We start from the raw sequence: 23,174 nt of genomic DNA, 5'->3' as shown, positions 1-23,174 counted from the left end.
AAGTCTAAATTCCATAGTACTCAGTTCATTCAAATGTATGTATTTATTGAGTATTCAGAATACTAATAGCAGTAATGAAAAAAGCAGGTGTAATTATTGATCTTTATTTGCTTTAATTTTAGAAAGTAAATGAAGCAAAGAAAACTCAGCAAGAATATTATGAGATGGAGCTAAAAAACCTGCAAAATAGATTGGAAGGGGAGGTTGCTCAATTAAATGAGGCTCATTCTAAGACTTTGGAAGAATTAGCTTGGAAGCACCACATGGCAATTGAAGCTGTCCACAGTAATGCAGTTAAGGATAAGAAAAAACTACAAGCGGTGAGTATAAATTCAACGTAGCATTGCATCGTGAACTGGAAGGGTTTCTGTAATGATCCAGTATGACCCATATTGTAGAGTAATGAGTTACTTCATTCTGATGGCTGCTCTCTCATAATCTGTAAATCATGATTCAGAGAGTAATATACTTAAAAATTCTTGTTATCTCCTGTGTGTGAATTGATAGGAGGCATTCCTACTTTGTATGAGCCATGGTAATACTCCCTTGATCTTGAGCTGTTTCTTCATGAGACACTGTCTTAAGTGTGCTCCTCGGGAAGTCTCAACTAGCTGAAGCACTTATTCTCCTGTAGATGTTTCCTTTCGCATAGTAGAAGAAACAAGGTGTCTGACAGATCTGGGATTTACACTGAGCTCTTTGTTTACTGGCTGCCTAAATTTGGGCCTCAAAAACCATGCCTGTCCTCGTGTGACAGATGAAGAGGAGATCCATCTTATAATGTTCCTGTGAAGGTTAAGTGAAATAAAATGTTAAGAACTCAGACATGTCCTAGCATATAGTGATAAATAAATGTTAGTTTTTAGTATTTCTTACAGTGTGCCAGGCGCTGCAATAGTGTTTTCCATCTGTTTTTTTACTTAATTCCCGCCACACTCATAGGTTTAATTTTTGCACCCGCTTTACTGAAGAGGAGATAAAGGAAAGAGAGGTGAAACACTTGTTCAATCACATGCAGCTAGTAAGAATCAGTCAGGTCTTGAACTCAGGTTTCAGATGTCAAACTCTAAGGCATTTAACCACCACATAAAAGCATGTATTAATGATGATTGTTGTATGTTTTACATAATAGCTTTTTAGAGTTTATTAAGAGCTTTCTTGTATACTCCTCATTACTTAAGGCTTGAAGATTAATGTCATTTTTATTATACAGGTGGTGAAATAGTTTTAATAAACCTAAATGATGTATTCAGTGCCACCAACCTAGTATATAGAAGAAGCAGGATATGAATTGAGAGATTCGCCTCTATGTCTCTTCCTTTTGTGACACAACTAGTTGGAAAAAATATTCAACACTTGAACTTAATTAAAAACTCAAATAAAACTTCCTGCTAAAATGTTATTTCTGTCTAAACCTGCTACTATATGTTTATGTAGCTGGAGACAAATCTTAATGACATGTTATTTCTCAAAATTGTGGTTGTTATTTTCTCTGTGCCAGCTCACTATTCCAGAACGAATTTGTACAGCTTTAATTACGTGGTGCATGTACACGCTTACTGACTCTGTATGTCTGTGTCAGTTGTTCAGGGATTTGTAGTGAAGTATTCAGTGGTAACTGCTGCTTCAGTAAGCTCTTCCATAGCTATTTTTTGTTTTGTTTTTTCATCTTTACATCCCTTATTCACCTTAGCCTTCTCCCTTATTGTGATATTTAACCTGAAGGTGTTCTGCTTTTTGCCTCTCTTTACTCCTCTATATTAAGTTCTAAGTGCTAGAATCTAGGCATCTTTCATCAATATCATTTTTGCCTCACTACTTCTCTCTTAATTATACTCTTGCCCACTGAATTTCAAGTTCTGAGCCACCTAAAAATCTGCTTTAAGCTGCTTACATTTCTTGCAATCTTTCTTTAAAATGTGGTTGCTATAAAACACATGACATGCATTTCCTGTGTGTGAACATAGTCAAAACTCATGATAGCTTTATCTATCCCCTTCCCTTTTCTCAAAATAACTTATCACTTGCTGTTACATTCCTCTCTTGCCTGGCTAGCTCATGTCTGAGCCTCAGCTCAGACCAGCCTCCTTTTAGAATAGTCTTTCTCCAATGTCACATTATCTTTTATTATTTTTTTAATGTTTATTTATTTTTGAGAGACAGAGAGAGACAGAGTGTGAGCAGGGGAGGGGCAGAGAGAGAGGAAGACACAGAATCTGAAGCAGGCTCCAGGCTCCATCTGAGCTGTCAGCACAGTCATCTGAGAGCCTGATGCGGGACTTGAACTCACGAGCTGCGAGGTCATGATCTGAGCTGAAGTTGGCTGTTTAATGAGTAAGCCACTCAGGTGCCTCATGTCACATGTTCTTTTAAAGAACATTTACCTAAAGGTGACTTCTTCATTCCTTATTACTTAGTTATCAAAAAGGATTATATTTTTTTTCAAAACTTGAGTTTACCCACCCCATTTGAAAGTGAATATATAGAGAATCCATGCAGAAAAGAGTTACCATTGCAGGCCTGAAGCTGCTATCCTTAGAAAGGCACATGGTGCAAGGTTGGCCCTTGCTAGTACCTGGGAACTTGAATTTCGGGAGGGTTTCCACCATTCCCTGATAACAACAGCTCATGTGCCTAAGGTGTTTATGCAAACAATATGGTTTCTGCTGAACATCCGCTTTCCTTCATGAAGTCTGGGTGTGTGGCACATGGTAATCAAGTGGTACCTATGTGATTAGCCCCGAATAAAAAACCTAGGCAATGAGTCTCTCATGAACTTTACTAGAAGACAACATTTCACATTATTGTCACAACTTGCTAGAGAGTCCTGTGTGAGAGGACTCTTGGAAGCTTGTACCTGGCTTCCTACAGGCTTCACCCCCTATGCCTTTTTCCTTTGCTAAATGTGCTTAGTATCCTTTTGCTATAAAGTAAATTATGACTGTGAGGACAACTATATTCTGAGTCCTGTGGGTAATCCCAGCAAATCATCAAACCCAGAGTTTGTTTTGGGAGCTCCACAGAACTGCATTTATTACTCTTCTCACCTTCCACTATAGAAATATTGAACTGCTTGTAACATACCAGGCTCTTTTGTACCTCCATGGTTTTTGCACGGGTTTCTTCTGCTGAACATGTTATATTTCCCCCTTGCTTCACCTCTGTTCCTTACTAGTACACTCCTTCAAACTCTACTTAGGAATTGCATTATCTGTGAAGGTTTCCTCACCAAGATAGAATTTACCAGTTCTCCATCCATGCACTCCTGTAGTCCCTATGGATATTTAATTTTAATCACATATTCTTTTTTTTTTTTTTAATATTTTTAACGTTTATTTATTATGGAGAGACAGAGAGACACAGAGCATGAGCAGGGGAGGGCAGCGAGAGGGGAAGACACAGAATCTGAAGCAGGCTCCAGGCTCCGAGGTGTCAGCACAGAGCCTGACGTGGGGCTTGAACCCACAAACTGTAAGATCATGACCTGAGCCAAAGTCGGTCACCCAACCGACTGAGCCACCTAGGCACCCCAATCACATATTCTTTAATTGCTTGTTACCTTGAACTAATTAAGGGCAGGCCCCATGTGTTAATACCTGTGTATCCCAAGTACACATCCCAAGTAGCATGCCAGATAGTAGGTGTTCTTCAGTAAGTATCAGTTTTACTGGCATTGTTTCTTTAGATGCCTTAATTTTGTACTTGGTAGCTCTTGACTATGTTCTCGTGTTCCAGAAATGTTACTGGATTTTGGCTCTTTTTATATAAATATAAAATAATTCTATATTCAAGAGATAGTTAGAATTTTTATTTATCTCCCCACATTATCACTTATAGCATACATTCCTGTTACTGACTCAGCTTGATCTAGACCAGTCAAATATTCTTATCATTTTAAAAAAATAATTATTTAACCACATCATAAGTGATTCAGAGTGACAGAATCTAATCTCTTAGGATTAGTTAGGTTGACTAATAACTCCAATATTATTAATTAACAATAAAGCTAATTTGAAGAGCAAAATATCAAAATATAAGACAGAATAGTAGTCTTTTTCTTGGAGTCTTTGAGGTATACAATGTTTGCAATTTTGTTAATGGTTAAAAATGTCTCTTCCTAAGGAATTAGAGGAACAGTATAAAAAGGAGAAACTAAACCTGGAAGAGGATAAAAGTCAACTTCAACGAGAGCTGGAAAACTTGAAGGAAGAGCTGGAAGACAAGCTGAATACAGCCAATCAAGAGGCAAGAATTCTTTAGCCTTATCACCTGTGTTATGTCTTATCCATAACATCCTTATTTGGTAATGTGGTACCAGAGATGGTAAAATATCTAGAGTAAAAATAATCACTTTGCTTCATGCTGAATTTTTCATAATACATTGGTTATATCTTACCAGGTAAAAATTTACTACCCAAAACATTAGACCCAGGTGCTTTTGTGGGGAAAACCAAAACAAAGGATAATGTCACCATATGAAAAATAATTGAAAAGGTTTATACACCCTTTTGTAAAACACAGACTTAGTATTGTCTACACTGTATCTCCATTTTAAAAAGAGAGATTTTATAACATCTGGAGAGTGACATCTAAAATAATTTTTAAATGCTATAAGAAAATAGTATTCTTTAGCTTAGAGAAGGCTAAGAGTATAAAAAGAATGTGAATTCACAAATTCTGTTGTGAATAAAATAAATGTAAAGACAATTTAAAAATTCTAATATTGTTTGTTCTTTTCCTTTCTCTCTGTAGCCCAGGTTCACCTATACCCTAGAATAGCCACACCTGTTGTCTTTTTTTTTGCTTCCATTCCAGTTCATCCTTCATGTGTGTGGACAGTCTTGTCTTGCAGAGTGCTCTTCCTAAGACAAGTTCTTGTCTTGACATTTCTCATCTTGTCAGCTGTTCCTGCCTCAATAGCGTCATCTCTCCCAAGATTGTCTAAGTCCTGGTTTCTCATCACTCAGCTGCTGCTCACAGAAACCATGCCAACACAGGAGTGCCCCTGGGCATGCTAATCATTTGCACCCAGTCTTCTTTACTTATCTTTAAACATTTATTCAGAGAAGGCACCAATCACTGTGTTTGGGAATGATAGAATTAAGACTGTTGCAGGTTTCCCCTGCTTGTCTGTAGGTAGAGTGTCCTCAGAAACCTTTTGTAAGCTGAAATGGTGTAAGGTGAATAAGCAGTTATGATAATTTATATGGAAAATTGAGCATTCCAAGACCCCAAAATTAACCTCTCTTAGGCTTTTCTGATACCTTAGGACCCATCTTGCTAACAAATACACACAAAAAATATCCAGCAACTGCACAGATGCTCACAGACACAGTTCAAAGCTATGGTAGTGTGATACTGAAATGCTGAGTGTGGTTCCGAAGGAAGGAACTAGGTGGGGCCCTCTCACTTCCTGGGGTGCATGCTGTTTCTGTGAGGGTTCACTGCAAAACAGATGCTGAATGCTATTTTATTTTTTGCCTTTTTTTTTGTAAAAGTGAAAATCTCTCCAGATTATTTCTGTTAGCAAAAATAGGTACTACTGTAGGTATTTTGTGAAAGTGAAGTAGCATAAAATGAACTTTCAAAAAGCAGGTGTTTTAGCTATATTAGATTAGGTCAGCCTCTCTTCTCTTGTCCAAGATAATTCACTGCTGCTCCATATTTGCATATTTCTCTTGGCAGGATATGATCCTTGCAGTTATGGTGTCCTGCTCTCATTAGAAGGCAGTTTAGTGACCATCTGTGTTTCTCATTAAGCTCCCCCAGGGTCTCCTCTCAGTTGCAAATGGTTTAAGCATTCCTGCAATCTACACACTGTAATCTCACTGAGAAGAGCTATAATAAACATGTAATTGATTTTCCTTTTAGATACTTTCTCAATTATGCTTTAGTACCCTAGTAATGTTTTGGTGCCATATTAGAATATGCCCCAAGTGGAAAGAATTGAAAATGGTGGAGCAGCATGGAGACCCTCAGCTCATCTCATCCCTGAAACACAGGTAGATCAGCACCAAACCATTTTGCACACCTAGGAAATTGATATGAGGATTAACACAATGATATGCATAACTTGAGCCACAGAACTCAGCAGGAATTCACCCCAAAAGAAAAAACAGGAAGAAATGACAGGCAGGGGCTTAATCAACACAGATCTAAGCAAGATGTCTGAACTAGAATTTAGAATCACTACAGTAAGAATACTAGCTGCGGTCGAAAAAAGCATAGAATCCCCTTCTCTGGAGATAAAAGAAGTAAAATCTAGTCAGGATAAAATTAAAAATGCCATAATTGAGATGCAATCTTGAATGGATACCACAGCAGCAAGGATGGATGAAACAAAGCAACAAATCAGCGATATAGAAGACACAATTATTGAGAATAACGAAGCAGAAAAAAGAGGAAAACAAAGGTGAAAAAACATGATAAAAGACTTAGAGAACTCAGTGTCTTATTAAAAAGGATTAACACCGAAATCATAGGAGGCCAAGAAGATGAACAGAGAAAAAGAGGGCAGATGGTTTATGTGAGCAAATGATAGTGGAAAACTTTCCTACTCTGAGGAAGGACACAGACATCAAAATCCAAGAAGCACAGAGAACTCCCATTAGATTCAACAAAAACCAAACATTACCAAGGCATATCATAGTCAAATTCACAAAATACACAGACAAGGAGGGGGCACCTGGGTGGCTCATTGGTTAAGCGTCTGACTTTGGCTCAGGTCATGATCTCACAGTTTGTGAGTTCAAGCCCCGTGTAGGGCTCTGCGGCTCGGAGCCTAGAGCCTGCTTCAAATTCTGTCTCTGTCTCTCTCTGCCCCTTCCCTGCTTGCACACACGCTGTCTCTCAAAAATAAATAAATAATAAATAAAATACACAGACAAGGAAAAAATTATGAAAGTAGCAAGGGGAAAGAAGTCCTTAACCTATAAGGGAAGGCAGATCGGGTTTATAGTAGACCTATCCACAGAAAGTTGGCAGGCCAGAAAGGAGTGTCAGGATATATTCAACGTGCTGAATTGGGAAAATATGCAGCCAAGAATTCTTTACCCAGCAAGGCTGTCATTTGAAATAGAAGGAGAAATAGTTTCTCAGACAAACAAAAACTAAAGGAGTTCGTGACCACTAAACTAGCCCTGCAGGAAATTTTAAGGGGGACTCTTTGGAGAAAAGATGTAACAAAACCATGAAGACCAAAAGCAACAAAGACTAGAAAGGACCAGAGAACATTACCAGAAACATCAAGTCTACAGGCACCACAATGGCACTAAATTCATATCTTTCAGTACTCACTCTAAATGTCTATGGACTGATTGCTCCAATCAAAAGACATAGGGTATCAGAATGAATAAGAAAACAAAACCAATCTATATCTGCTTACAAGAGACTCATTTTAGACCAAAAACACCTGCAGATTGAAAGTAAGGGGATGGAGAACCATCCATCATGCCAGTGGTCATCAAAAGAAAGCTTGAATAGCCATGCTCCTATTAGACAAACTAGATTTTAAAATAAAAACTGTAACAATAAATGAAGAAGGGCATTATATCATAATTAAGGGGTCTATCCACCAAGAAGATCTAACAATTGTAAATATTTATGTCCCAATGTGGAAGAACCCAAATATTAAATCACATTTATATATTTACATTATATATAAACTTACATATGTTTTATTATAATTTTGTGATTAACACAAACATAAAGAAATTCATTGATAATAGTACCATAATAGAGGACCTTAACACCCCACTTACAATAATGGACAGATCATCTAAGTAGAAAATCAACAGGAAACAAAGGCTTTGAATGACACACTGGACTGGATTGACATAACAGATATATTCAAACCATTTCATCCTAAAGCAGCATATACACATTCTTCTTGAGTGCACATGGAACATTCTCCAAAATAGATCACATACTGGGACACAAATCAAGCCTCAACAAGTACAAAAAGATCGAGATCATACCTTGCATATTTTCAGACAACACTATGAAACTTGAAATCAATGACAAGGAAAAATTTTGAAAGGTCTTGAATACTTAAAGAACATCCTACTGAAGAATGAATGGGTTAACCAAGAAATTAAAGAGGAAATTGAAAAGTACAGGGAAGCCAATGAAAATGGAAACACACCAGCCCAAAACCTCTGGGGTGCAGCAAAGGCTGTCACAAGAGGGAAATATATAACAATCCAGGCCTTCCTAAAGAAGGAAGAAAGGTCTCAAATACACAACCTAAACTTTCATCTAAAGAGCTGGAAAAAGAATAGCAAATAAAGCCCAAAACCAGCAGAAGAAGGGAAATAATAAAGAGTAGAGCAGAAACCAATGATACCGAAATCAAGAAAACAGTAAAACAGATCAATGAAACCAGGAGCTAATTCTCTGAAGGAGTAACAAAATTGATAAAGCTCAGCCAAATTATCAACAAGGAAATGACCCAAATAAATAAAATAACAAATGAAAGAGGAAATATCACAACCAACACTGCAGAAATACAAACAATAATAAGAGAATATTATGAGCAATTATATGTCAACAAATTGGGCAATCTGGAAGAAATGCACAATTTCCTAGAAACATACAAACTATCAAAACAAACAGGAAGAAATAGAAAACTTGAACAGACCCATAACCAGTAAAGAAATTGAATCAGTACTCAGAAGTCTCCCAACAAACAAGAGTCCAGGGCCAGATGACTTTCCAGGAGAATTCTACCAGCAGTTTACTACCTGACATGTCTCCAGAGGCAAGGGAAACAAAAACAAAAATGAACAATAGGAATCTCATTAAGATAAAAAGCTTCTGCACAGTGAAGAAAATAATCAGGAAAACTAAAAGGCAACCAATGTAATGGGAGAAGATATTTGCAAATGACATATCAGATACAGGGTTAGTATCCAAAATCTATAAAAAAAAAAAACTTACCAAACTCAACACCCAAAAGACAAATAATCCAGTGAAGAAATGGGCAAAATACATGAATAGACACTTTTCTGAAGAAGACATCCAGATGGCTAACAGACACATGAAAAAATGCTCCATATCACTCATCATGAGGGAAATACCAATCAAAACCACAATGAGCTCACACCTGTCAGAATGGTTAAAATGAACAACTCAGGCAACAACAGATGTTGGCAAGGATTCAGAGAAAGAGGGATCTTTTGCACTGCTGGTGGGAATGCAAACTGGTATAGCCATTCTGGAAAAAAGTATGGAGATTCTTCAAAAAATTAAAAATAGAACTCCCCTACAATCCAGCATTGCACTACTAGGTATTTATCCAAGGGATACAGGTATACTGTTTCGAAAGGCACATGCACCCTAATGTTTATAGCAGCATTATCGACAATAGCCAAAGTATGTTAAGAGCCCAAATGTCCATTGACTGATGAATGGGTAAAGAAGATGTGGTATATATATTCAATGGAATATTATCCAATGATCAAAAAGAATGAAATCTTACCATTTGCAACAATGTGGCTTGAACTAGAGTGTATTATGCTAAGCAAAATAAGTCAGTCAAAGGCAAATATATGATTTCATTCATATGTGGAATTTAAGATACAAAACAGATGAATATAAGGGAAGGGAAGCAAAAATAAAAACAGAGGGAGACAAATCACAGGAGACTCTTAAATATAGGGAATAAACTGAGGGTTGCTGGAAGGGTGTTGGATAGGAGGGAAGGGCTAAATGGGCAAGGGGCATTAAGGAGGGCATTTTTTGGGATGAGCACTGGGTGTTACATGTAAGTGATGAATCACTAAATTCTGTTCCTGAAATCATTATTCTGCTATATGTTAACTATCTTGTATTTAAGTTAATAAAATAAAAAAAGAACCACTCCCCAAGAATTTGCCTGGCTCATCCCTCTGTATGTACTTACCCTTTCCTTCAGCCTGGACATCTTTTTTTTTTTTTTTTTTTTTTGTCCTACTTTGCTGGATAAGATGCCTAGAGATAATAAGTTTTCTTGTTTTGTTTCCTGCTCTTAAAGTGAAGGATGTGAACATTTTATAGTTAATTATCATGCTTCTCTAAAATTTTATTTTGTAAATGTTCTTTATCAGGTTTAGGAATTCTCTTATAATTCTAGTTTCCTAACTTAAATCACAAATTGATGTTGATTTTTCTGCATCTGTCGAGATCGTACTTTTTTTTCTTTAATTTGTTAATGTGGTACCTTATATTAATTTTCAAATATTAAATCAACTTTGGATTTCTAAAGTAAGCCCAAGGTAGTCATAATAGATTATATATATCTTTTTGTGTATAATAACTAGATTCAGTTTATTAATATTCATTTTGGGAGTTTTTTAAGCCTAGGTTCAACTAATACTGCTTTGTGCTTTTCCCTTTTAATACCGTCCTTTCTAGTTTTGAAATCAAGGTCCTATTAGCCTCTTAAAATGAAAGACTTATATCCTATTCTGTTCTATGGGAGATTTGTGTGAGATTGACATGCTTTTTAAACTTTAACTGCATCATGGTTAAATATTGTTTATATGAAAGCAATTTTTAAATTTTTAAATTCATCAAAGAAATTTAATATTCTGGGTGTGTCCAATTTTTCAATGTAGTCTTGTATCCCAGTTCATTAAACAAGATTTTAAGTTATTTTCTTCAATATTCTGTGTTCCAAATATTATATTCTTTTTGAATTTTATCTTTTTCATATATCACTTACTAAAAACTGATACTTTGATGGGGGATTTGTTTATTTCTTATATTCTTTCAATTTTTGCTTTAAATATTTAAAAGTTTTGTTATGTGCATACAAATATAAAATTTTTTTAGCTACTTAATGAATCATGATTTGTGGTTTAGTCTGTGTTGTTTGATAGTGTGTCACCAGCTTTATTTTGGTTTGTTATGATTGGTATATCTTTTTCCATCTAATGACCCTTTGTTTTTCTGCATCCTCATGGTTACACAAATCATGGAATCATGATTTGTGGTTTGGTCTGTGTTGTTTGATATTGTGTCACCAGCTTTATTTTGGTTTGTTATGATTGGTATATCTTTTTCCATCTACTGATGGTTACATGTGCCTCTTGCCAACCACATATAGCTGCATTTTATCTAGTCTTAAGTTTGTTTTATTTTATTGTATTTTATTTTACTTTATTTTACTTTATTTTAAAGTTTATTTATTTTGAGTGAGAGTGCACGTGAGGGAGGGAAAGAAAGAGGGAGAGAGAAATTTCCCTGCAGGCTCCACTCAGCACAAAGCCCAACACAGGGATTGATCCCACAACAGCAGGATCATGACCTGAGCCTAAATCAAGAGTCAGATGCCCAACTGACTGAGCCACCCAGGCACACCTGAAGTTTGTACCTTTTAAATAGAGATTTTATTCCATTTACATTTATTGGATGGAAAATAGATATATCTATGGAAAGATAGGGGGAAAGAATTAAGGGGTACTTCATAAAGACTGAGAGTGATTGTTTTAGAAAAAAAATTAATGAATGTATTATCTTCATAAGATGGATCTTGATACTCTTAGAATTGATAAAACCTAAAAACATAAGTAGGTCAGCTAGGGATTTCAGTGATAAATTCATGAATGCCCAAATCATATGAAGATATATTAAGGGAAGCTAGTGAGTCTAAAATCTCAGGGGGAGGATAATCCTGTTATCCTATCAAATGTTATTTGGGGTCACCTTTGAGGACAAAATACTAGACTGGTCAATAAAATCTGTTACAGTCTTTTTAAATGTTCTGATGTAAGTTGTAGATTTTCTTCTGGACATAAGATTTTTAAGCATATACATAGTTCAGTAGTTTGTTACAATAAACATCATTTGGCTTTATTATAAAATGTTGTATCACAGATGATACACTACCTGACACATAAGAGATCAGTTTTGCAAATGAAATATTTGTTGAATGAATAAAACTCATTGAAAACTAAGTCAACTTAGTTTAATAATAATAAATAAGATTATTAGTTTTCTATTGCTGTGTAACAGATTACCAAACACTTAGTGGCATCACACAGCTCATGTTTATTACCTCATGGTGTTGTGGGTCAGGAGTCCAAGTATGGGTTAGCTGGGTCCTCTGTTCAGGATCTCGCAAGGCTGAAATCAAGGTGATAGCCATACTGCAGTCCCATTTGAGGCACAGGATCCTTTTTTAAGCTTACTGGTTGTTGTCAGAATTCATTTCTTTGTGGCTGTATGACTGAGGTCCCTGTTTCTTGATAGCTGTTGACCAGAAATCGCTCTCTACTTCTAAAAGCCCCCCTCAAGCCCTTGCAACATGACTGCCTCCTCTTATAACATAGCAGTTTACTTGTTCAAGGCTATCAGGAAAACTTTAGTGGCTTTGAATTTCTCTGGTTTCTAAGGGCTCACCCAATTATGTCAGACCCACCTAGAGTAGTATCTTTTTGGATAACCTTAAAGTCAACTACAGTTAAGGATCTTAATTATATCTACAAGATCCCTTTTGCTAAATAACATAATACAATTATGGGAGCAAATCCCATCATATATGCCTAAGTCCCAGGGAAAGTGAGGGTCAGAGAGGGGTCATATTAGAATTCAGCCTACTGAAACACACAAATAACTAATTTCTCTGGCTCCTGTAGTGGCTACACTAGCATTTAGGTAATAGAAGACAAACAGGTTATTTATTGTGATGATTTAGAGAACAGGATTGAGTTAAAGTCTGTTCTGGAATGTCCATAATATATTCCTTTCAAAGGCACTGATTGGTACGTGCTAAAGTTTTGAACATTGCTCTTTATGAACTTAAGCAATTTTACAAAAAAAAAAAAAAGTAAGAACATGAGGAACGTTTTCAGGATTCCAGATTTTCTAATGGTATTTAATATGTGTATGTGCATTTTAGTATGGTTGCAATCTATATTCACAGTACTTTGTGTACTTGGTTTATAAAACATTTTACATATAAATATTTGCATTTAATTTTGTCTACATGTTAGTCATTTAAAATATTCATATAGTGTTCCATTATATATCTTTACCATAGTTGCTTAAACATTTTCTTTGTTGAGCATTTAATGTTTTAAATACTTTATTATAAAGATAATTTTAAGGAGTTGCTCCCTCTTAACTTGAGGAGAAAGGATGATCGTGCAAAGGCCATGGCCAGTATGGCAGGATTGCAGTTTCCTAAGGCCAGTTCTTTGTCCTCATCAGTGACCAACCAAGGTGTATTTCAGCCATGAGCCCTGAAACCCTGAGGAGCCTGGGGTATTAGAGAAGACTTCTCTGAATGCTGTTTATCAGTGTCTTATTTTTACTGGTAATTGGATAAATTATCAGTTCTATTAATACTTTTCATTTTTAAAAATTATTTCCTTTTTGTGTAACTCTTGCCCTCAATGAAATTACTGGGTCAGAGTAGGAATAATGTTATACGTCAAGTTATTTATTACTAAATTGCTCTCCAGAAAAGTTGGAACTACAGTCCGGTGACATCAGTAATATTGCATATCTTTTATGATTTGGGAAACATTTATTGACTACATGATATCTTCTAGATGGTAGGGATACTTTGACAAAATGTCAAGGAACTCATAGTTTCAAGTGACTGTTATGAATTGGTGATAAATACAATGTTATTTTTAAAGTTCAGAGGAGGGAGTGATTCTCTACCATAAGTGTTCATAAAAACTCTGGAGAATGTAATATTGGAGAATTTTTAAATGTGGTATGGGAGGTGGTCTTTGAAAGGTGGGTGTAAATTTTCCAGCTGTAAGAATGATGAAAGACAGTATGGGTATGAAGATTAGTATAAGTAGGGTCATATTGGTATACAAGCTATAATGCCTTGGTGAACCATAAAAAGTTATTATTTATTTCTAATGTTTAATTGTGCAGCATTTTAAGGTTTTTGTCTATTTAAACATATCAATTCTGTCTAATTATATTCTTAGTTTCTTGAATAGATCTTGTCTATTCTTTATGGTAATAACTACAATACTAAGTTTTTTCTTTTTTCTTTTTCTTTTCTGCAATTTATGTATTTATTTATTTTTGAGACAGAGCATGTGAGCAGGGGACGGGCAGAGAGAGAGGGTGAGAGAGAACCCCAAGCAGGCCCTGCACCATCAGCACAGAGCCCATTGTGGGGCTCCATCTCACGAATTGTGAGATCATGACCTGAGCTGAGACCAAGAGTCAGACGCTTAACTGACTGAGCCACCCAAGCATCCCTATCAGTTTTTTCATGTATTCCATTTGTGCATGTAACTCTTACTCATTTGAAAATTATCTGGATTGTGAAACAAAATTTTTTTGGCAAGCCAGATCAACACAAAAAGTAAAGATACAAATAAGCTAGATTGATTAGAGAAAGGGGGCATAAATTCAGTGACAGAGAAAATGTTAAAACAAGGAATGAATATCATATTCTATTCTTTAGGAAAAAAGATGACTTTGTATAAAATTTTAAATTTCTGAAATGACTCAAAGTAGTTGATTAACTTGACCGAACTAATTATAACCACGAAATAAAGACTCCCAACATGTATCTAGAGAGGCACCAGGCCCAGAGGATTTTAATGGATGAATTCCATTAAAAATTCTAAGAAACAGAGGGGCTCCTGGGTGGCTGGCTCATTTGGTTAAGGATCCAAGTCTTTTTTTTTTTTCTTTTAAATTTTTTTGTTTACATTTATTCATTTTTGAGAGACAGAGAGAGTGTAAGTGGGGGAGGGGCATAGAGAGAGGAAAACACAGAATCTGAAGCAGTCTCCAGGCTCTAATCTGTCAGCACAGAGCCTGATACAGGGCTCAAATCCATGAACCATGAGATCATGACCTGAGCCAAAGTCAGAAGCTTAACTGACTGAACCACCCAGGCGCCCCAAGGGTCTGAGTCTTGATTTGGGCTCAGGTCGTGATCTCATGGTTCATGGGATCAAGCCCCTAACTGGGTTCACGCTGCAGCGTGGAGCCTGCTGGGCACTGTCTTTTTTCCTCCCTTTCTGACCCTCCCCCATCTCAAATAAACAAACTTAAAATTTCAAATAAATCTTAACTGTGAAAATATTTCAGAGTACAGAAAAAAATAGAAGCTTCCCAGCTCATTTTATGAAGTTGGTATCCATCACCAGAATTGTCCAGTATATAAACATCTGCGTGGAAAGGGGACAGGAAAAGGGGTGCTGAATTGAGACGAGGTTGAAGGAAGATGTTTATAGTTTTCTTTATGGTGTCTGTATTTACAATGAGAAATATTCAGGTGTTATTTTTAAATTAGCAGTTTTCATTTCTGTCGAGTTTTGATCAGCTTGGCCATTTTATAAAAATGAGATTTTTACTTCATAGTGGTTTCCTAGATAATTTAAAGTATTTCATTTATTGATTTTAGTTCTCATAACTCGAGGATATAGATCTTCCTAATCAACAAATAGTCTTATTAACTCCTAATTTCAAGAGTATATATAAATCAACTCTTAACAATTTCAGATATTGTATGGAAACAAAGAAATCACAATTTATTCTAATACACATTTACCAGCTTATCACTATTGACCTAAATCAGTCACTTTATAAATGGTAGGAGAACTGGGTTCAAATGAAGTGTAAGTGATTGGATCTTGAAGAGCAATTTTAAAAGTACTTTTTTATCTAAAAAAAATACTTTTTTCCCCTCTGTCTTTGATATAATCATCTTGGTTCAGTTCCTTTGATAGAACTGGGAATTCTCCTTGTTAAAACAGGGCTTTGAATTATCCACCTATTTCCATGGTTGTCACAAAAAAGGGAAATCATAAGTATGGAGGTCTTCACAAAAAAAAACAACAGATGAAGTCTATCATGATTATTTAAGTGCTTCTTCCAAATTCATCAAAAAAGACCCATTCAGTAACACTACCACTAAAGAAAAGACTGTAAGAAAACAAACGTGACTTTTGCTAGTCGATAACAGTGAGGTATATTAAAAGTACTGTATTTATTTGCAGATTGGCCGCCTCCAAGATCTGGTAAGGAAAAGTGAACAAGGTCTTGGCTCTGCAGAAGGACTCATTGCTAGTCTTCAGGACTCCCAGGAAAGACTTCAAAATGAGCTCGATTTGACTAAAGGCAGGCTGAAGGAGACCAAGGATGCTCTATTGAATGTTGAGGTAATTTTATAGTCCTGCTATAGACATTAGCAAGGTAAAAATATAATTTAATTACTCTGCTTAAATTTCTCATAAATAGACATTATATATAGTATACTAGTTCTGTAGGGCTTTCCTAGCAAAATACTAAAACTAAGTGGCTTAAAACAACAGGAATTTATCCTCTCACCGTCTGGAGGCTGAAAGTCCAAAATCAAGGTGTTCTCAAGACTATTCTTCCTTTTCAACCTAGAAAGCAGGTCTTTCCTCACCTTTGCCAGCTCCTGGTAGCCCCAGGCCTTCCTTGGCTTGTGTCACATTTCAGTTTCCTCCTTGATGTTCAGTGGCATTCTTCCTGTGTGTCCTTACATATTCTTTTTTTTTTTTTTTTTTTTTTTTTTTTTACTTTTTAGAGAGAGAGTGCAAGCAGGGGAAAGGGCAGAGGGAGAGAGAGAGAGAATCTTAAGCAGGCTCTACACTCAGCATGGAGCCTTACTCAGGGCTCAATCTCACAATCCTGGGATCATGACCTGAGCCAAAATCAAGAGTCAGATGCTCAACCAACTGAGCCACCCAGGCTTCCCCCCTTTTTGCCCCACATCTTCTTCTTATGAGGCTACCCATCACATAGTACTAGGGGCTCATCCTATGACCTCTTAAGGAATTACATCTTCACTGACCCTATTTACAAATAAGGTCACATTCTGAGGTACAGGGGTTGGGATTTCCACATATCTCTTCAGGATCACAATTCAACCCATAACAATCAGTATGCACAATTCTTCTATTGGTAAGCATTCAAACTCTCATAGGTAGCAACTAAACAATGCTCTGTCACCTACAAATTTTGAAAGGCTCTGCTCCCTTCCATTCTCACAGAGCAGAGCAAATATTTAGATTCCCTCAGAAAGTGGAGAAAAGAATCCATAACAACTAAGCGTATAGTTTCCAGAGAGTTCTTACTTTTCCTTCAGAGAGGTGATTTAGAGTGTGGGCTCTGAAGTCAGATTGGCTGGGTGTGATTTCTTGATCCATTGCTTAGTGTGTCACTTTGAGCAAGTTACTTATTCTAAGCCTCAATTTACTCATCTGCATATTGCAGGAGGGGGTAATAATACACCTCACACCACTACTGTAATAATTAAATGAGGTAAACCATTTACAGCACAGTGCTTAGTAAATATCAAGCATTCAGGAAACATTGCCTTTTATTAATATTATTTCAAATTTAATTTTTGTAGCTTAGTATTGGAATCCGTTTCATTTCTCTAAGGTCCTTGCTCATATTTACATTGCTCTTCTATCAAGTAGTGGAATATACTAAGTGTTGTAAGCAAAACCTTAGCAACTGTCCATTTTTTTTGTTCTGCTGGACAGTTTTGATTGAGAAAATACAGATACTGCATCACAGTTTACTTCAGCTTTAGGTAAGCTCTTCAACAGCAGGTGTTTTCTCTGGATGTGAGTTTTTTCCCCTCCTCCCTGCTGAGTTTCGGTTGTGTATTACATAAATGAACCTATCATAAAATGGATATTGATCCCTGAGTATATGTCCAGTTGTTGGTTGATAACCTGTGAGGGATCCAGACACGGATGAGGCATGACTCTCTGCACTTAGGACATTTTAGGCCACAGTTGGGAAATAAGGAGTAAGATTGTGATGACAGTGATGATAATATTAGTTTAACATTTGTAAATCTGTAGTTGGGAGTTTATAGTTTCTCCCATTACTCAATCTTGCTGAGCCTGTTTCCTCACCTGTAACCTCCCCATGTTGCTATGAGGATCCCATGAGCTGATGGATGTGAAAACAGTTGGGGGAAAAAAGCAAGTATTTTCTTTACTTCTGTTCTTACCCCACTAATGTCTGATAAAGTACTTTGCATTCAGTAAAAGAAATACTTCTTAAGTACTTCTACCTCATTTAATGCTGCCTGTGGTGGAAAAAGTAGTAGTTCCTAGAGGCAGAATACTTAGTGAAAAGGATGGTTGGCTAAGATGGCCAAACCCAATTTTCGGAATTTACTGCTATAAGCCGGGTCACCAGTGTAGAATGGCAGTTTCAACATTGACTTGCTTCTCTCCCATTAATCTGGACATGCCCCTCAGCAGTGTTACAGCACATGCCATTAGTAAGTGGGTGATCCAGAAAGGGTCACTGTTAGAACAGAAGGAAGCACCATCATCTGTTCCTCTTCTGTGGGAGGCAGAGAGCAGCTCCACTGCTGGCGGGGACTGATGGTTGCCAGTGTCGTCCAAACAGTCTAGCCCTAGGCTCCGGAGAGCCACTTGATTGATGCTAATCTACAGGGCTTTCATATATAGCATATTATGTTTCCATAACACTAAACACATGGATCACTGTTTTGAAGTTACATAATAAAAATAGTAGCCAAAATGTCTTATAGTTATTTTAATCATGTCAGTGAAGTATAATTGTAATGCTTCAGCTTTGGATAAATAGCAGACTTTTGATTATAAATATGAATGAATTTGAAGAACGTATCTATGTAATGTGTATATATATGAAGATAATAGATACCCATGATATGGAAAGTTTAGTTAAGATTATTGGGGTGCCAGGTGGCTCCGTCAGTTAAGCATCGACTCTTGATTTTGGCTCAGGTCATGATCTCATGGTTTGTGAGTATGAGCCCAGCATCAGGCTCTGTGCTCATAGCACTGAGCCTGCTTGGGATTCTGTCTCTCCCTGCCCCTCCCCAGCTCTCTCTTTCTCTCAAAGTAGATAAACAAACATTTTTAAAAAGATTATTAATTATGCTAACTTTAAGCTATTTAAAATAATTTGTAAAATTATAAGCCTTGATAAAACATAGTTTGCACAAGGACATTTAAAATATAAAATGTGTGCCACATACTGTCAGAAAATCTTGAGTAATTGTTATAGATGGCACTATCAGTTATTGTGCTGTAAGAATTTAAAAGTGATAATGCAAGCACGCTGCTTATTTGAAATAACCAGCAATAACCTTGCTTTTGAACACTTGTTTTCACTGAAAAATTTTTGTTTTTCAGGGTGAGCTAGAACAAGAAAGACAACAGCATGAAGAAACACTTGCTGTCATGAAAGAGGAAGAGAAGCTCAGAGTGGACAGAATGGCCCATGACTTGGAAGTAAAATGGACTGAAAACCTTAGGTACATTTCTTACTCTGTGATGTAATCTTATCAGTACAGATGTGCAGGGGCGCCTGGGGTAGCTCAGTCAGTTACGCATCCAACTTCATCTCAGGTCATGATCTCACAGTTCATGAGTTCGAGCCCTCCGTCGGGCTCTGTGCTGACAGCTTGGAGCCTGGGGCCTGCTTCGGATTCTGTGTCTGCCCCCCACCCCTCCCCTGCTTGTGCTTTGTCTCTCTCTCGCTTTCTCTCTCAAAAAAAAAAAAAAAAAAAAATACGATGTGCAAAGATGTTTTTCTGTTATATGGCTTACATTGTCTTATTGTTAAAATCATAGGGACAGTATTCTTAATGAATTTTTTTCATGATTAGATGCAGAGAAATTGGAACTCTTTTTTTCTGCTTGAATACTTTTTCTCATTTTATTTTCCTGAATGCAAAATACTAACCTCAAGTCAGAAATCTTATTCTAGTACCTGTTCTGCCATTGTTAACTGACAAATCAATGATCATGGGTAAGTTACCAACTTGCTGTATAGTCCTGTAAACCTGACTAAAATCATTAGTAACTCTTACTCTGAGTTGACTTTTGAGGAGGATTAATTAAATATGTAGAAAACCTGCAAACAACTGTATTATAGCTATTGAGAGGAATAATTCTCTTTAAAAAGTAAAAGTATTTGTTTTATTTTAGACAAGAGTGTTCTAAACTTCGTGAAGAGTTAAGACTACAACATGAAGAGGATAAGAAGTCAGCAATGTCTCAACTTTTGCAATTAAAAGAGAGAGAGAAAAATGCAGCCAGGGATTCATGGCAGAAGAAAGTAGAAGATCTCTTAAACCAGGTAATCAGTAGTCTCTACATTATGGAAGTTCATTTTCCTTGACATTCCCTAGCTAGGGAAATATTGTAAAATATTGTTTGTTAATTTCATTGTATTTTGGGTTTTTTTCTATAGGGCAAATTTAAAAAATTTTTAATATATAAAATCAAGGAGACATATTCGTTAACTTGTGAAATGTTGTGTTAAATAATGTTATATCGGGTGCCCTAAATTCTGAAAAGAATTTACATGTTTTTGGTTTAATATTTGAACTGAACACATCAGGGATTTTTAAATGGGAAGGTTACCCATATTTTGAGAGTATAAAAATTTTTTTTAAGCCATCAGATATCATTTGGGTCCCGGAAGGTAAAATTTATTAAATGCATCCTGATTGCCTAAAACCATACCAGAAGTGAGCAATTTCCTTCTTTCTCACTAAAAGGATATTGCCTGTTATGCTTCAAAATGTTATCAACAAAAAGTAGTGATATTCCTAAATCTATCTTCTTATGTCAGGCTCACTTATTTCCATTTTTAACTATAATTAAACGAATGTGCACATTTTCACTCATTTTATACAACTTCTAACTATGAATTCTTAGCATTCTTCTGCAAAGCCAGTTATTAAATAAGACTGACTGCATGAGTCACCAGTTGATAAGCAAGTGCAGAGCTTAGACGAGAAGCAGCTCCATAATTTAGTGCTAGAAATCTACTATTATCTTTCTATTTGTGATCATGATGAATTTCACAAGAAACAGGAAAGGCTTTCTGTAAGATAATTTATTACATAGGTACATACATATAGTATCTTTCAAGAGTTCTTGGGGCCTGCCAGTTTGTGTCTGTTCTCTCATAATAATTAGTAATGTTACTTTAAAAAGGGAGTATATACATGAATATTTATGAGTTTTGTGAATAAATTTGCAACCTTTGAAACTCAGACAAAAATAAGAAGGAAACAAGTCTCACTAGAAGTTGGGCACCATGTTAGCATTGCTTAGGTTACCTTCTGTACACTTATTTTACATTCCTATTTAGAGACCTAGAAGGACAGATTCTGGGTACAGTGGTACTACCCCTCTGTGATGTTCTCTACTTAAAAAGATGCAATTAATTCAAATATATGATAAAAAATAACCCCCCCACTGAAAGTCTGCCTTGTTTTTCAATCACAAAGTATTGACTAATAGACATTTTTTGGCTGGGTTTAGCACTGTAAAGAGGACCTACCACTTCTCCCACCTGTTTTCTATTATTATTTTATTATTCCTATAATCTCTCTTATAATTATCATATTTCATGCATGCTTCTCTGACATTTTTTTCTCCCCTCCCCGCACCCCAGTATCTGGTCTGTGTTGTTTATCCCTGAAAGGAAATAATGCTTTGCGTATGGTTTTAGTTCTGTGTATCATAAAATAATTTATTACATAATGGCTCCACTTTTTGCCAGCTTTACAGAAAGAATTTTTTTGATCAATTTTCAAAGCAGATTAACCATAAATATCAATATAACCAGGAATTAATTGCCTCCAAAGGTGAAACTTATCTGTGCTGCTCTATGCCATCGGTCCATTTCCAAAATTATAATGTCTTCCCCTCTCACCCCTTCTGAAATACAAAGGGCATACACATTACCCTAGGTAAAACTGGCAAATGGCTGTTGCAGCTCAGGATCTTCTGTGCCTGAAGAAAGTTAAGAAAACAATTGAACAAAAGATTCTACATTGAAGTGAAAATGGTATTATGCTATCAAAGTTGCACTTTTTCCAGCTATGTGGGAGGACAAAAACTTCTAGCAGGAACAGCAAGTTGTTTTTTTTCTTTTAAGTTTATTTATTTATTTTGAGAGAGAGAGTGCAGGGGCAGGGCAGGGAGACTGAATCCCAAGCAGGCTCCACCCAGTCAGCACAGAGCTGGACCCAGGGCTCAATCCCATGAAGTGTGAGGTCATGACCTAAGCTGAAACCAAGAGTGGTAATGCTTAACGACTGAGCCATCCAGGCGCCCCAGGACCAGCAGGCTTTTTAATGGAACTTTGTTATGGACAAAAGAACCTTTTCCTCCTTCTTGGCCCTTTGGATCTTGTTCTGTTGGTTATTTTGGATGGATTCCTAGAGCCTGTGCCCTACACCTGCTCTACGGCTTTCCCCTTGCCTGATCTTACCAAGCCCTGTTCCTCATACTTTCCACCCCCAGCCCTGAGCCCTACAGCCATTTCACTCTGCGGGCCTCACTCATCCCCTTATCCCTAGCACTGCCAGGACCTTTTGCATTTAGGGAAAACAGACCCACCTTGGGGTTTGTGACATTTAAAGAGTAAGAGTGGGGAACAGAATTGGAACAGCCAGACCTTAGGCAGAAACATATATTGTGAAAAGTATCAGAGGATCTGTGTTTTCACATATTTTAACTATTTCTGAGTGAACTGAAAATAAGTCTATCTTTGTGCCTTGGTTTACCTGTATTTCATTTTGCTTAGAGCAAAGAAGAAATAATTTCTTCCTGTGAACTTAGTCTCTTGAGAGTTAAATTTGATTTAAACTTATCTATCAAGAAACGGGTAAAGAAAGGCCTAAGAATTTCACTTTTCTTCAGATGTTTTTCACTTTATCAAAATTTCTCAAAGCTATTATTTTTATTCTGTGCTCTAATTTCATATTTTTAGTTTTAATATTTCATGGTGTTCTTTTTTCTGTCCAGTGATTACACCTTAGTCCAAAACTAGGTATGCTTCCTGGGCTAATCAGTGTGTACATTTAAATTCCTTTAAAATAAAAGAACTACATTTACTCTTCAACTGTAAAGAAAAGTAATTATATAGAGTCATCTGTGATCATATTTTTTCTATTTATGATCCTAAAATGTCGTGATATATTTATTTCACCTTGTTTTCAGGGCAGATTTTATTTGGGGTCCAACTTGATGACTTTATATTCCAATTCTCTCATTCAGATCAGTGGACTGAGAAATTTGGGAGAGACATGGACTGTTCAGACATAGAACTGTGGAACTTTGTTGTTTGGGTCTGACTCTCCAGTTTGAACTTCGAGGCCCCAAGGTTATTTAGCTGGTGATAGCCACCATTGTATATGACAA

The 23,174-nt window shown here is 36.4% G+C and overlaps 1 protein-coding gene across 11 annotated transcripts in view; it reads left to right on the top strand.

The window, feature by feature from the left end:
- FAM184A (family with sequence similarity 184 member A) overlaps window positions 1-23,174 on the top strand; it is a 124,004-nt gene that overhangs the window by 53,455 nt on the left and 47,375 nt on the right. For all 11 annotated transcript variants that reach the window (XR_015251505.1, XM_086707703.1, XM_086707701.1 and 8 more), the window contains exons 5-9: window positions 123-320; window positions 4,123-4,245; window positions 15,966-16,127; window positions 19,143-19,264; window positions 19,941-20,091. Coding sequence is in view for 10 of the 11 variants with exons in the window: in XM_086707703.1 (XP_086563829.1) it covers window positions 123-320; window positions 4,123-4,245; window positions 15,966-16,127; window positions 19,143-19,264; window positions 19,941-20,091 (756 nt within the window). In the remaining variant the exon portion in view is untranslated. The remainder of the gene's footprint in view (window positions 1-122; window positions 321-4,122; window positions 4,246-15,965; window positions 16,128-19,142; window positions 19,265-19,940; window positions 20,092-23,174) is intronic.

This window comes from Puma concolor, chromosome B2, assembly GCF_028749965.1.
Source record: "Puma concolor isolate L17-30 chromosome B2, mPumCon1.1.hap2, whole genome shotgun sequence".
Classification (NCBI taxonomy): Eukaryota; Metazoa; Chordata; class Mammalia; order Carnivora; family Felidae; genus Puma; species Puma concolor.
The sequence above is the reverse complement of the archived record's forward strand: the minus strand, read 5'-3'. Positions and strand labels throughout refer to the sequence as shown.